Raw genomic sequence first — 15,226 nt, 5'->3', positions numbered from 1 at the left:
GCAAAAACATATTGTCAAAGGCAAAGAAAGTTCCTATCCATGGACTCTGCTAAGAGAAACATCTGATTCAGTGCTCTCTATCCACAAAAAAATACATTGTAAGAATAAGAGGTATTTAAATTCAGTTACTTGGCAGGTCATTTCAAGAATTTTTCATTTCTGCCTTTTAAAAATTAGTTAATTAAAAGCTACATGCAATGAAAGAGCTGATTTTCAAAATGAATCCAAATGCACACTGTACTAAGATTTTTGTGGGCTTATTTTATCAAAGTTAATTAATTGCCACAGAAGCAAAAAAATCTGTAAACAGGCATGCTGCCAGCAATTAAAGATTAAATTTATTTTGATTTAGGAAACATTCATTTTTAAGATATTAGTAACAATGAGAAATGCAAACAAACCCAAACGTGCTGCTTATAACTGGTCCAAAATACTAAGAAAAACCCACGAATAAATACTCAGTATTATTTTTTAACTTCAGTGTGTGAATTTTCTTTAAGCCTAAGTCACCATATAAAAACACACACATGTTAAACTTTTTAAAAAATGTAACCATATTAAACACACACATATACACACAAATACTTCAAAGTGTTTTCCGATTTCCAGTTAAAGCCATATTGCTAGTTAATGCAAGTATCATATATATCTACCTCTCTCTGAAGAACTTTAGGCCTTCGTGAACTCTGGCAGATTAAAGGGAAAAGATGGGTGAAGCAGAAGTTGCTTAGATATATCAGAGGAAACAAAAGACAATTTAAAGTTACCTACAACCACATTTTTCTTCTGAATATCACAGGATGATCTAAACAATATACTCCGACATAAAATGTAGTCTTTTCTTTTTCTTTTTCCCTCTTCTACACTTACATGTAAAGAACTCAGGCTGTCAGAGCTGGTACTTGCAGGTGAGTCCCTCTTCACTTCAGGAGCAGTCTCTGGAACTCTCACCCTAACATAGTTTATAAAGTGTCGCATGTTTGACACTAAGTTACTGCCAGGAAACCAACTGTCATGACAACGTTCTGGTCCACACACTGATGCCTAAAACATGAACATAATGAATGTGAAACCTTGCAAAAGTCAGGTCTAAGGTACAATGGAGATGAACTAGCCCAAATAATCACCCACTGCCTGTCTTATCTCTGCATCCTTTACAGTCTCATCTTCAAATTATCAAGTGCCAATAAACCCAAATTCAAACATAAAATACAAGAATAAATTTCTTATAGGTAAGTCCAATTGAAGTCAGCTAACCTTCTCCTGGAAAAAAAAAATACACTTTTCAATCTGGAAGTACTTAACAATACAGAGTATTTTTCAGTACCCATTAATAATGACTCATAATACAGTCAAATAATGTTGATTTGGACTAATTGTAAAAGAAAGTTGAAAAAAATCAACCAAAAGTCTGACCTGGCCTTAGAGAAATATCAATGACCTTTTATTATCTATGAAAGAATATACATTGACTTATCTTAGACAATAGCATACTGCCTAGTCTTTTTATTTGTTTTTTGCTGTTACAATGTTCCACAGTATTTTGTCTTTTTGGAGAAAGGAGATGAAGGGAATCTTAAATTTGCAAATCAATTTGTAGTAATAACTGCTTTTATTGAAGTGATACTTCTAAAGTCCTGAAACATATTAACAACTTGTATTCTTTTTCTTTTTTTTTTTTTTTAAAGTAGGCTCCTTGCCCAGCATGGAGCCAAATGCCAGGCTTGAACTCACAACCCTGAAATCAAGACCTGAGCTGAGATCAAGTCAAGAGTCAGATACTCAACTGACTTAGCCACCCAGGCACCTCTAACAACCTGTACAGTATTCTTTTTTCCTATTTTTGTTTTTCAATTTTTTTCCCTTTTATCTATTTTTTGGGGCAGGGGTGGGGGGTGCAGAGCAGAGGGAGTGAGAGAGAGAATCCTAAACAGGCTCCACATTTGGCATGGAGCCCAATGTAGGATTCAATTCCAAGACCCTGGGATCATGACCTGGGTGGAAATCAAGTATCAGACACTCAACCGACTGAGCCACCCAGGGTGCCCCATAACTTGTATTCTTAAGTACTTTACAAATTTTCCCATATAACAATATTTACTTCATTAACGTAAAACCTTTACAGAAGAGTTTGCCACTCAAAATTAATCCCTAATCAAATGATTAGAATTTCTAGACTGAAGTCCTAACATAACATTTACTAGTAATCAATGTTATTAGCGTAACTCCAAAATTGCATTAATCCCTTTTCTTAGACCTATATATGCTGAACTACAAATTTCAAATTCAGTAATTTCGTAAGTAGAGTTTAAAGTATCAGTGATACCTCTAAAAGAACATACATATATTTGAAAATTGAGGTGCCTGGGTGGCTCAGTCGATTAAGCGTCAACTCTTGGTTTCAGATACGGTCGTGCACCATCTCACAGTTTGTGAGTCCCACGTGGGGCTCTGTGCCAGCAGTATATAGGCCTCCTGGGATCTTTTGTCTCCCTCTCTCTCTACCCCTCCCTTCATTCTGTCTCTGTCTCTCTCAAAATAAATAAACTTAAAAAAAAATAAAAGAAAAAGGGCCTTTTCCAGTAGTTCTAAGGAATAGCTAATGAGTATGATGAATCCATAAATACATTTCAAGATAACATAGTACCTTTGTTAAGGCATTTCATAACTTCAGTATTTAAAAATAAAAGAAACTTACTTACCTCTTCATCTGATTCCTCTTCAGCTGAATTTTCAAGTCCTAATTCAATCAGATATAAAACCATGCAGAGTACGTGTTCTGACAGATTTTGATGATCCATCAAAATCTTTAAAAAGGGGAAAAAATGCTTTGTAATTACTTTTTCCACAAAATATATTTCATTTAAGTATCTAAAAACATTATTATAGATAAAAGTAATAGATAAAAGTAATAATCATACATATTTAAATAAATATACCACATGATCAGAAAGAAAGTAAAACTATATCTTGGTGAAAAGACAAACTAAAACTGAAACAACAGGTTCCTTTTCAAGATCACACAGTCTTTTAAGCAGTATCTAGGAATACTGGTTCACTGATTCCTAAAGGTAACACAATAAGTAGTCCATTAAATCCATTATTACAAATATACCGTATCTATGAAATAACAAGAATGTTTCGCATCCTCATTTGCTGATACTTTTCCTGATGACAAAAATACCAGATAAATAAGTGTACTAAATAGGATTATTCATGCAAATGTGTTTAGCATAGCACCTGGCATATAATTGGGAGGACAATAAGTGTTTACAGAATATTAATGTTCTTAAAATATCTCTAAAATTAAAGTTCTCAGCCTGAGTATTTTTTGAGGTTGAGTAAATGTATGTGTTAGTCTTTGGTTTATATGGGTGAGAAAGCAAAAAGGGATGCAGCTAGTTGAAAAAGAGGCTTCTCTGAGAAATTACCAATAAATCTGCCCTTATGTGGATTATACACTGCAAGTTTTACACATCTTATGCAGGATTTCAGGGCTAACTCACATCACTCATTCGACATGATGCAACAAACTACTAATCTAAGATACCTAAAATACCTAAGAAAAAAGTGGCCTGGCAGCCATCATGTCGTCCTCATTATAAGAAAGCCATCTAGCCAAATGACGGGAGGGTAAGAGAAAGAGGTTGTTTGGGGGTGGCCTTGTCAGCAGCAGGTGAGATTACAGAGAGTACAAAAGAGAACATTCTAGGATGGGCCTCATAGAAACTGCCCCAAAGGCTGAGCAGGCTTAAAAAAAGGACTTAATCACCTAAGAGCTAATTTATTCTGACTGAAAAATAAAAAGATTTTCAGTTCACTGCCTTTCTAATGTTTATTTTGACTACTGAGAAGGCTTTTCTGGTCACCTTTTGTGCGGCATGGTGGTAAGGACCTTTTTTTAAAAAACTTGTTTTATACAAATTCTGTATATACCTAGCTATTTGACCTTGAGCCACAGATTCTGGCCTTAGTTTTCTCATCTTTAACCTGGAACAACAGACCAGAATTGTTGTGAGGATCCCACAAGTTAACAACTGTAATTTGTGTGGTACAGCATGTATCAGTTGGTGTTCAACAAACAGTAGGCAGGTGGTGCACATGGTGGGAGGAGCAGCAGGAGGAGAGGACGGAAGGCTGGGAGGCCCCGGACGTCATCCTTTGTAATCCCTGAAACCAAGGCTCAGCCACACACCCAGCTAGTATAAGCAACACCAAACAGATTTCAGACCTCAACTATTGCCTGTCGTTACTACACTGCCTCCTCTTGATAAATAAAACATTACTAATTAAATTCAAATAAATTTTGGCTGAAATCCTACGACATTACATCTCACAGTTTCAAATGAGTAACCTAAAAGGTAAGGAAAAAAATGACTTTCTAAGAATGATTTTCTGAGAAGTTTTCTTAACATGTTCTATATTAATGTTTTTTAACATTAAACATGGCAGGTGATGAGATGGCTCATTGATACTGATGTTTAGAAAGTTGATTTGCCAATGCAACGTCAATTAGAGTTTTTTCTATTATTATTAAAGTCAGAACAGCTATTACAAAGTTGAGATTTTAAAAAAAACTGTTCATAATCTTGTAACAACTGAAACACTGCCTTCTATTTTTGAGAAAGCTCTATTTGTACATTAAGCAAATGAAAAGACTGAAAAATATAACTTGAAAGAACACAAATCATTTGCAGTAAGGCTCCTTTTATTTTTTTTTAATTTTTTAATGTTTATTTACTTTTCAGACAGAGAGAGAGAGAGAGAGAGAGAGAGAGAGAGAGACTGAGTCCGAGTAGGGGACGGGCAGAGAGAGAGGGAAACACAGAATCCAAAGCAGACTCCAGGCTCTGAGCTGTCAGCACAGAGCCTGACATGGGACTCGAACTCACGAACTGTGAGATCATGATCTGAGCCGAAGTCGGAGACTTAACCAACTGAGTCACCCAGGTGCCCCGCTCCTTTAATTTTTAAAACATGACTTACTGACCTATTACTTTTTAACTGATATCACAGTACTCAGCTTCAGCATCTAATTATTTAACCTCTAAAACTCAATAATTATTTCTAAAAAATAAGAATAACAAAACTTTCACTCATAAGAATTGTTGTTAAAATTAAACAAAGTAAATATATATAAGGCATTTGAAACAAAATCTGGTATAGGTAAGCATCCAAAAAATGTCTGTAAATACAAGTATCTAATAAAAATCTACCATTTTTGATGAAGAAAAGAACATTTTAAATCATTTTACTGAATAATCCTCTCAGAAATTAATGAAAGTAAACAATTTAAAGACGTTTTTTTGAGTCATGTCTAAAATCTTAACAGAAGTAACTTAATAAGTAAGATGAAAAAGTGGTCAAGGGGTAGAGTTGAATGAATGGGGGGGTACAGAAATCTAAAAGTATTCTTTCACTACAAAGCAAACATTAAAACCAAATGTGTACTGAACTAAATGCACTAATTATTTCTTAAAGTAATTAAAAAATGTGTATATAGCAATTGGAAATCTGCATAAAAATATGCTTTCTAAAAACCTCTTTTAATTTTTCAAATTCTAATTAGGAATAAGAAACAAAAGGTTTTCTTTGTACCTAATTATGTTTATCACATGTATAGTTACTTCATTGATATCTATAGTTATTTTATCTATACACAAGTATACAGTTCTTCCATCTTTTATCTCTAATACGTAACAGATCATAAATATGCCTGTTATATATATACACCTACTGCACAATATTATGTATACAGTTTCTGAGTACATAGCTAATGTTAGCCAAATATATAAATAAATCTCTTCTATACAAGAAAACCCAAGAATAAAACAAATTCTAGGTAACAAGAGAGCAAAAGTATCTTTTTAGTTTAGAAGGTATTTACCAAAGCAAATTCTTAATGCTGCCACACATAAAACCATTCAAATTCCTCCATGTTGCATTCCTAATCAAAGGGAAAAAGCCAAGAAAACAACCCTAAACACAGGGTCACTGGCCCTCATCGCTTAGTTTTGTCATTTTAATGGATTCTGGTAGTCGTTTGGTACCTATTGTTTATTTCACCCTCCTGTCGTTTTATAGTATTTTACCGTTTGTTCTACAGGAGCCATAAATAAATATTCCTATCTGAAATGGGGTAACATGAAATAGTTTCCCACAAAGAATGGTGTATCTATTCCCTTTTCAACTTAAAATTCACATATACGCGATTATGACATATCTTCATACATCTTTAACGTATAAATACGCTTTGCTTTATGAGTGCTACTTTTATGCAAATATTATGTTAACACTTTTATTTGAAAATTATGGAAATAAATTCTGAGTCTTTCTATTCAAATTACTACTGTACCTTGTAAAGCAGAGTGAATAGCACAATGTGTAAAGTTTTACAGTGCAAAAGTCTCATGAGACCTTTATAGCTGGGATGGAGTGGTGTCCTTTTCTTATAGGGAGGCCAGGGATTTCCAGGGAACTTTCCACTCTGTTTTAAACTGTAAAAACAAAGCAAAACAAAAATTAGATGATAGATTCAAAATTAAACTATCGTTTAAATAGTGATTTATAGATACTAATTTTTGGTCATATTTTTCTACGCAGTACTATTTTAATCAAATTGCTCAAAAATGCCAAAAAGATAAACATAACTATTTTCTCACAATAAACATAACTATTTTCTTTTTGTATCAGATAAAAATGAATACAGAGTCCCTAAGCTGACAGCTAGAAAAAAAAATGTGAATAGGAAATGTTAACAAAAGGAAATAAACAGAAAGAATACAAAATAAACTATTCAACAAAGAAATTTCCAGTTGAAACAATTGGAAAAAACAAAAACAAAAACAAAACAGATAACCGAAAAACTATCCCACTTAGAAACAGCTGGGAAAGCTGGTTAAAATATAAAATGTAATCTTTTTAATGCATATTTCAACTCAAAAAAGAAAGTGAACTTCCCAAGTTACCAGAAAAGGAAGGAATTAACAATGAGCACTAAATACGTGTTTAGTGATGGTTTCAAGTCCTTGAGTAGGCAGATCTCAAGCTATTGGAACTGAGATTCATATAAAGCTGACACTTTTGAAAAGCTTCACCCTCAATGAAAGGATAACTCACTAGGAGAAGTAAGAGAGCTTGTCTGTCTCTTCTGTGATGGAAGAACAACAGCCTCCCCAGGAAGAAACTAACAATGATTTGTATACAAACCACAGCAGACTCAAGATACAAAAGGCAAATTTTGAGAGAATTACACAGAGAAACTGACAAATTCACAATCATAATAGAAGACATTAACATATTTCTGACAGAAAGCCCAAGAAAAATAAATTGGTAAGGATTTTCAAGATTTTTAACAACATAATTAACAAGCTTGAACCTAAGACAAATATAGAACATCCGATAATTAGAGAATACATATAATTTTAAGTGCACTTAGAACATTTATGAAAATTTACAAAATACTAGGATTGAAAGTAAATTTCAGAAAATACCAAAAGAATGGATATATGGGCCACAACCACTTGTCACAAAGCAAATAAAACTAGAAATCCACTACACGATAACTCAAAACTTCAGACATGCAGACATTTTATAACATGATGTTCTTATACATTCAGACATAATTATAATCATAATAGAAAAAATTTTAAATTAGAACCTAAACTATAGAGAAAAAAAATCATGGAATACAACTATAGCACTACTTAGAAGGAAATCCCCAGCATTAAATGCATGTTTTTGTAAAAAGTCAAAATCTAAGTGTCTAAGGGAGAAAATCCAAACTAAATTGAAAGAAGATAGTAATAAGGAAAAAAGAACAAAATGGACAAGGGGGAAAAAGAAGTAACAACAAAACCAAATGCTTGTTCTTAAAAAAATAGTAAAACTGACGGTCCTCTGATGAGACTAATCAAGAATAAGAAACAACAAACACAAATAAATAATAGAAATAAACAGGCAAAGACAATTTTTTTATTATATACTTAAAAGACAATAAAAGATTTCTTAGAAATATATAACTTGACAATCCCTCTCAAAAAGGAGTAAAAATTCTACGACTATAAGCTTTAAAGAAAGTGAAATCAGTTTTAAATTACACCTCCTTCAAAAATAAAACATCAGGCCCAGGTAGTTTAAAAGGTGAGTTCTATCAAAACTTTAAGAAACATTCACATAAATAAGAATGAAGTTGGACCACTACCTCACACCATATGTAAAATTAACTCAAAATCTATCAAAGACTTAAATATAAGAGCTAAAACTATAAAACCCTTAGAAGAAAATAGGCATAAGTCTTTGTAATCCTGGATTAAGCAACAGATATGATACCAAAAGCACAAGTAACAAAAGGAAAAAACAGATAAATTAAGCTTCATTAAAATGAACTTTTGTGCTTCAAACGACATTCAAAAAAGTGAAAAGACAAACCACAACCCACAGAATAGTGGAAAATGTTTACAAATCATATTTCTGATAAGTAAGTATTCATAATACATAAAGAGCTCTTAAAACTCAATAATAAAAGTTAATACAATTAAAAATGGGCAAAGGATCTGGACAGTTCTCCAAAGAAGATAAACAAATGGCCAATAAACTAAAAATATGCTCAACATCATTAGCCATCAGGGAAATGTAAATCAAAACTACAATGAGATACCAGTTCATACCCACAAGGATTACTATAATCAAAAAGACAGATAACAAGTGTTAGTAAAGATAAGGAGAAATTGGAACCCAAATATACTGCTAATAGGAATGCATAATGCTGAAGCTGCTTTGGTAAACAATCTAGTAGTTCCTTAAACAATTAAACACAGAGTTACCATAAGGCCCAGCAATTCCACTCACAGGCATACACTCAAGAAAAATGAAATATGTCCACACAAAATTTTATACACAAATGTTCATAGCAGTATTATTCATAATAGCACCAAATATCCATTAACTGATGAATGGACCAATAAAAGTGGATATCCTCAGAATGGAATATTACTCGGCAATAAAAAAAATGGTATTGATACATTCTAGAATGTAGATGAACCTTGAAAACATTATGCTAAGTAAAAGAAGCAAGTCACAAAAGACCACATTGAATTCCATGTATATGAAATGTCCAAAACAGGTAAATCCATAAAACAGAAAGTAGATTAGTGGTTGCCTAGGGAATGTAGGGTTGGGGAAAATGCGTGGTAATTGTTAATGAATAATGAGGGTTTCTTTTTAGAATGATGAAAATTTTCTAAAATTATTATGGTGACAGTGGCACAACTCTGTTGAATATACTAAGAACCACTAACTGAATAGTACTTTTTAAATAGGTGAATTGTACTGTAGGTAAAATATATCTAAATAAAGCTGCCTAAAACAATTTTTTTAAGAAACAGATAATCTCCAACTCCTGACATAAATTTTAGAAAATAGCAAAAAGATAAAAGATACACAAATAATTCTATGATGCTAATACAACCTGTTACCAATATGAAAACAACATGATTTTAAAAATGTATAAGACTATCTTCTAAGATGGGGCACCTGGGTGGCTCAGTAGGTTAAGCATCTGACTCTTTACTTTGGCTCAGGTCGTGATCTCACAGTTCTTGAGTTCAAGCCCCACATCAGGCTCTGCACTAACAGCGCAGAGCCTGCCTGGGATTCTGACTCCTTCTGAAAATACATAAACTTAAAAAAAAAAAAAAAAAAAAAGACTATCTTATAAGACCAAACTCTTGCAAGTACAATGGGGAAAAAAATGTTTAAATCAATAAACCACATCAAGCAATATTTTTTTAAGTGAATAATGACAAGATTGGGTTTTTCCCAATAATGCAAAGATATGTGGATTGTATACCATCATCTACAGAGATGCAAGAAAAGCACTTAATAAAATTAAAAACTCAATCATAATAAAAAATCCTGGTAGGCTTGCAATAAAAAAGAATCTCCTCAATCTGACAAAAGGTAACTACAAAACTACTAAACATTGTATCTAATGGTGACACATGAAAAGTGTTAGGAACAAGACAAGAAGGCTTTTCATCACTGCTATTATTATGTATTATAGTTGAGACTAGCCAGCAAAGACAAGAGAGTGTGTAAAAAACAAACAAAATCATCATTATTCCCAGATAATTTAATGGCCCACATAGAAAATCTTTGTGTGAAAAACAGAGACAAAATCATCACTATTCCCAGATAATTTAATGGTCCACATAGATAATCTTTAAAAATCTACAAATTATTAGAACTAATAAAAGCCCCAAAATCAATTGCATTCTTATTCACTAGAACAAAAAGAAATGATAATTATAGGAAATATACCATATATCTATAAAAATTTTAAGATAATTCGACTTATAAGATAAGTCTAATAAAAGATACCAAAACATTCTCAATTTTATGGAAAGAAATTTAAGACAACCTAAATAAATGGAGATACACACTATGTTCATCCGTGGGAGAACACATTACTGTTAGAATGGCATTTCTACTGACTAATGAATGAATAAAGAGGATGTGGTATGCATATATAATAGAATATTACATATCTGTAAAAAAGAATGAAATCTCGCTCTTTGCAATGACACGAATGGAGCCAGAGAGCATAATATTTAGTGAAATAAGTCAGTCAGGGAAGGACAAATACCATATGATTTCACTCATATGTGAAATTTAAGAAACAAAACAAACAAGCAATGGGGGTGGGGAAAGTAAGAAAGAGAGAGACAACTCAAGAAACAGACTCTTTAACAGAGAACAAACTGATGGTTACCAGAGGGCAAGTGGATGGGGGGATGGGTGAAATAGGTGATGGGGATTAAAGACTGTACTTGTTGAGATGAGCATAAAGTGATGTATGGAACTGCTGAATCACTATATTCTACACCTGAAACTAATATAACACCATATGTTAACTGGAATTAAAATAAAAACTTAAAAAAGAGATGGCATCTCTATCAAATTAATCTAGGAATTATTCTAGATAATTTCAATCAGTACAATTTCAATCAAAATCCAACATGTTTCATCATTAAATTTGATATGATCATAAAATTCTAGGCAAAGGGCCAAGAATAAACAACTTATAAAGAGAAGAGAGAAGGAGGAGGAGAAGAGTAGGAAGTGGTGGTGGTGGAGGTGGAGGGTGGAGGTGGTGGTGGTGATGGTGGAGGAGAAGGAAGAGGAGGAGGAGGAGGAGGAAGAGGAGGAGGAAGAGGAAGGGAGGGAGGGAGGAAGGAAGGAAACAATATTTGTGATAGTACGGCATTAATTTACAGAATGAACAAAAGAGAAATAGGTCTATATACATGATACCTGATACAGTCAACTGACTTTACTCACAGTAGTTATGCTCTATAAAGTCACCACAAATACCACAAACACCACACTGAATTATTGCTCCTAGGAGAAATACAGAATTAGGTTCCTGCAAATCTGGGGTCAATTTTGTTAATCAAAATTCCAACTTACATTATATTTGCCAATGTCCTTGCAAATCAAGACAGTCCCATCAACACTGAAAACCTGCTCTGAACATAACCCTTTTCTGTAGAACTCTTAGCAAGTATTTTTAAAATTCCTCCATCTCATGATCTATAGAGCCTGCCTTGCCTGCAAATTTAACATTTTTCACAGTATATTACCTTTTGAAACGTGTAAGCCAGCCAGCACTAGCAAAGTAGGGCTTACCTTTTTTCTGACCCTTGCTAAACATGACAGTAATTTCTTTGGCTTGCAGTCTCATAACAATGTTATCCTCTACACCTTTTTATCAGTCACCATCTCATGAGTCCACAAATTTAGATTTTCAGCTTTTCCATAGCTTTATTACACACTACAGTTGTTATTTTAGCCCCTTTTGGAATGACCCCGTGTACAGATCAGTGAATTTCCTCTACCTTTTTCTGGATGTACCATATTATTGATTCACTACCACTGAACTCTCAGCTAACAACATTATAACTCATGACTGAATGAAGATTAATCTAACAACGAATTTTCTCTGTAAGGCACATCAAAGCCTTCTTGCCCTCAGGAATACCAGACAGCACTTCAGCTACATTTGGGGACCATTTTAAATAGTAAACAGGACAAAAATGCAAAAACAGTTCTAAAAACACTACTAAGTCTAAAAGGACACTTGTTTAAAGTATGAGCGCTGAAACAAGAGGACAGAGCTTTGCTCTGTTCAACCTCAGCTAGGTGCACTCTTCATGTCCGCACACACCTGCAAATACCCAGGAGAAAGCTTTAACAAATACCCAGGAGAAAGTATTAACCTGGGGTTTAAACTTTAGCAAGTAGCCAAATTTGCAAATAATGAAGATCAAGTGTTTATGACAAAATTAGCATATTAATAAATCATTGACAAAGGAATGAACTGTTCAATAAATGATCCAAAAGCAACTGGTTTTCTATAGGAGAAAAATAAATGAATAAATAAATCACTACTTGACAAACAAAAATCAATTCCAGGTGGGTTACAGATCTAACTATAAAAAGTAAGACTTGGGGTGCCTGGGTGGCTCAGTCGGTTGAGTGTCCGACTTTGGCTCAGGTCATGATCTCACAGTTTGTGGGTTCGAGCCCCGCATCAGGCTCTGTGCTGACCGCTTGCTTGGAGCCTGTGACCTGCTTCAGATTCTGTGTCTTCTCTCTCTGCCCCTCCCCCGCTCACACTTTGTCTCACTCTGTTTTTCAAAAATAAATAAATGTAAACAAAATTTTTTTTTAATAAATAAAAAGTAAAACTTGAGACCGAATGAACTTTAGACAACCTAATAGAAAAACTGGCAAAGAATAATGTATACACAGTTCTCAGAGCAAGAAACATAAAGAGAAATTAATAGATTTTTTTAAAGCTCAACCTCGAGGACCTAGTAATCCAGAGAATGCAAATTAAAGTGAGCTACACATTCAGCTCTTGAAGTTAAAATCAAAGAATGAACATAAGTATTTAATTTTACTTGCACCCAAAACTCCAACAGAACTATGATAATGGTATTTTTTAAAGGATGAAAACCACAACGATGGGGAAAATCAGAAAAGAAAAAAATGCAAAATTTTGTTAACTGGAAAGGAAATGAGCGCATGGTAACTCAACTAGTAGACCTAAGAAAGCCAAATCACAAGAAGGCAATTGGGAAAACTGAGAATCAATCCAAGTAACACTGCAGAATCCTCAAAAGGTCAGAAACTGACAGCACCTGGTACCTCAGTAGTAGGAGATCGGGAGTAAGAAGTGTTTCTCTCCCACTCCAACAGAATTCTGACTGGAGAATTCATCTCTGGAGAAGGTAAAACACAAGCACAGTTAAAGGAAGGAGGATGGGGAATTAAGGTCACAGTATTCACTTCTGATTCAGAGCCAGGCCTTTGTCTCCTCCCATTCGGTTCACAGAATAATGGCAGCCAAACCATTACCTTCTGGGCAATATATGAAAATACTTCTCTGAGGACTCTTTCTAGACCAAAAAGAAAATTCTAAAGAGACTAACATAAAGGCTCTCAAAACCTGCCTGCCCAAATCACCCTACATTAAAACTCAGGATCTACAAGCTACACCAAGGTACTCCGAGCTCTTTATCAAGAGCAGCCAGAATGATCAGACATCTGAAGAATGCTTCTAATATGGAAGCCAGAGACCAAACAACAGAAAACTCAATTTAGAATAAACAGATATTATGTAAATGGGGGGAAAAAACTAAAAAACAAAAAGATATATCATTAATATACCAGAGAAATGAGTTGCATCTATGATTCAAGATGAGAAAGACATAAAACTAAGTTTGTTTAAAAAAAAAAAAAAAGCTGGTTTCTATATACTATTATAGTAGCTATTTAAAAGCATAATTTTCAAAAAATTTCAATAGCTTATGATAAAATATTTCAACTATCCTATTTCATTTAGCATAGATAAGCATGTTTAGTGTTCATTTTGTTTCTTTGTTTGCTAGCTCCTAGATATGTAGCACCTAGATTAATAAAGTATTCCAAAATAAAGGTTATATATTTGTTCAAGGCAGCAGGTAATACATCATTTTGACTGCTCTTTTCAAAAGCATTAATAGAATAATGCAAATGAAAAGCTACATGACAGCAAAAAAATTCCAAGTGATTCAAACCAACACCTAATTATTGACTAGGTTGAAGCAAAAATGATATGTATACAAACTCATACATCATACTTTCAAACATGGGCCAGCAGTCATTAACCTTCAAGATGGGAGATGGGAAGCAATAGAAATATCAAAAATTATTGTTGAAAAAACTTACTTTCCAGCTGAATTTAAAACAGCCACTGTATAAAAATCACATGTGCGGGTTGGAAAAGGCCTAGACAATAGTTCCAATACTGCCATTAAAAAACATTTTCACTTAACTTCTTTGGGCCACAATGTCCTCATACATAAAATACAATATTGATGGTTTTCCAACTGTTGGGTTTGTGTTTGTGTTGTTGTAGTCTTGTTTTTGTTTTCCTTTTAAAAGCTGAACTGCCCACTAAGGGGTATTTGGAAAGGAGTGAAGAAAGCAGTATGAGCCACCTCCATTCTCTTTAGGCTTTCTCTTGCTGTTGCCCAACCTGCTCTTCCAGTGATGGCCCCAGAGACACTTTGATGCAACCTGGATAGTAGATCTTAAAGGCCTTTTCCAGCAACAAGATCCTAAGATTCTAAACATCTAACCATTACATACAGCAAATGGCTTGTTTTCACCTAAACACTCAGCACAAAAATTTAAAGCAATTTATTTTTCATTAATTTAGCAATTACTAACCGCCTAAAAAGGGCCTAGCACCAAGCTTGATTTTAAAGACATAATAGTGTCAATTTATCCAATCATTTTTCACCATAATTCTTCACAAGGATTTTCTACTGCCTTCTTGCAAATAAAAAACGATCACACTCAGTAAAATCAGTTTAGCCACTTCTTGTCCCTTAGAAGTAAAAGAAAATGAAAATGACCAGGAAGTCCTACCATTTAGGGTTATTTCCTGTTGTGCTCTAATAAGAACTGAAACAGTCAACTATACAGTCAAATATACAGCAAATAAAAGGTATCACATGAAGAAAGCAGATGTTATTATTTCACATACAAAATAAATTTCAAAACAAAATTAAGGTTTACATAAAAACTAATACATTTATTCATGAGTATGATATTTAAGTACATGAAATGTTATCACATGAATATAATAGTTTATACATAAATTAACTTATAAGAA

At 33.6% G+C, this 15,226-nt stretch overlaps 1 protein-coding gene across 7 annotated transcripts in view; it reads right to left on the bottom strand.

Moving 5' to 3' along the window:
* Positions 1–15,226, bottom strand: part of UBR3 (ubiquitin protein ligase E3 component n-recognin 3) — a 232,181-nt gene that overhangs the window by 113,424 nt on the left and 103,531 nt on the right. For 5 of the 7 annotated variants that reach the window (XR_003418818.2, XM_053215249.1, XM_027055521.2 and 2 more), the window contains exons 20-23: positions 6,356–6,497; positions 2,703–2,807; positions 871–1,044; positions 654–686 (exon numbers count right to left, since the gene is read on the bottom strand). Coding sequence is in view for 6 of the 7 variants with exons in the window: in XM_053215249.1 (XP_053071224.1) it covers positions 654–686; positions 871–1,044; positions 2,703–2,807; positions 6,356–6,497 (454 nt within the window). In the remaining variant the exon portion in view is untranslated. The remainder of the gene's footprint in view (positions 1–653; positions 687–870; positions 1,045–2,702; positions 2,808–6,355; positions 6,498–15,226) is intronic. The other 2 variants (XM_027055523.2, XM_027055524.2) reach the window with 1 other exon arrangement.

This window comes from Acinonyx jubatus, chromosome C1 (genome assembly GCF_027475565.1).
Source record: "Acinonyx jubatus isolate Ajub_Pintada_27869175 chromosome C1, VMU_Ajub_asm_v1.0, whole genome shotgun sequence".
NCBI lineage: Eukaryota > Metazoa > Chordata > Mammalia > Carnivora > Felidae > Acinonyx > Acinonyx jubatus.
This window is presented reverse-complemented; position numbering and strand designations above follow the sequence as displayed.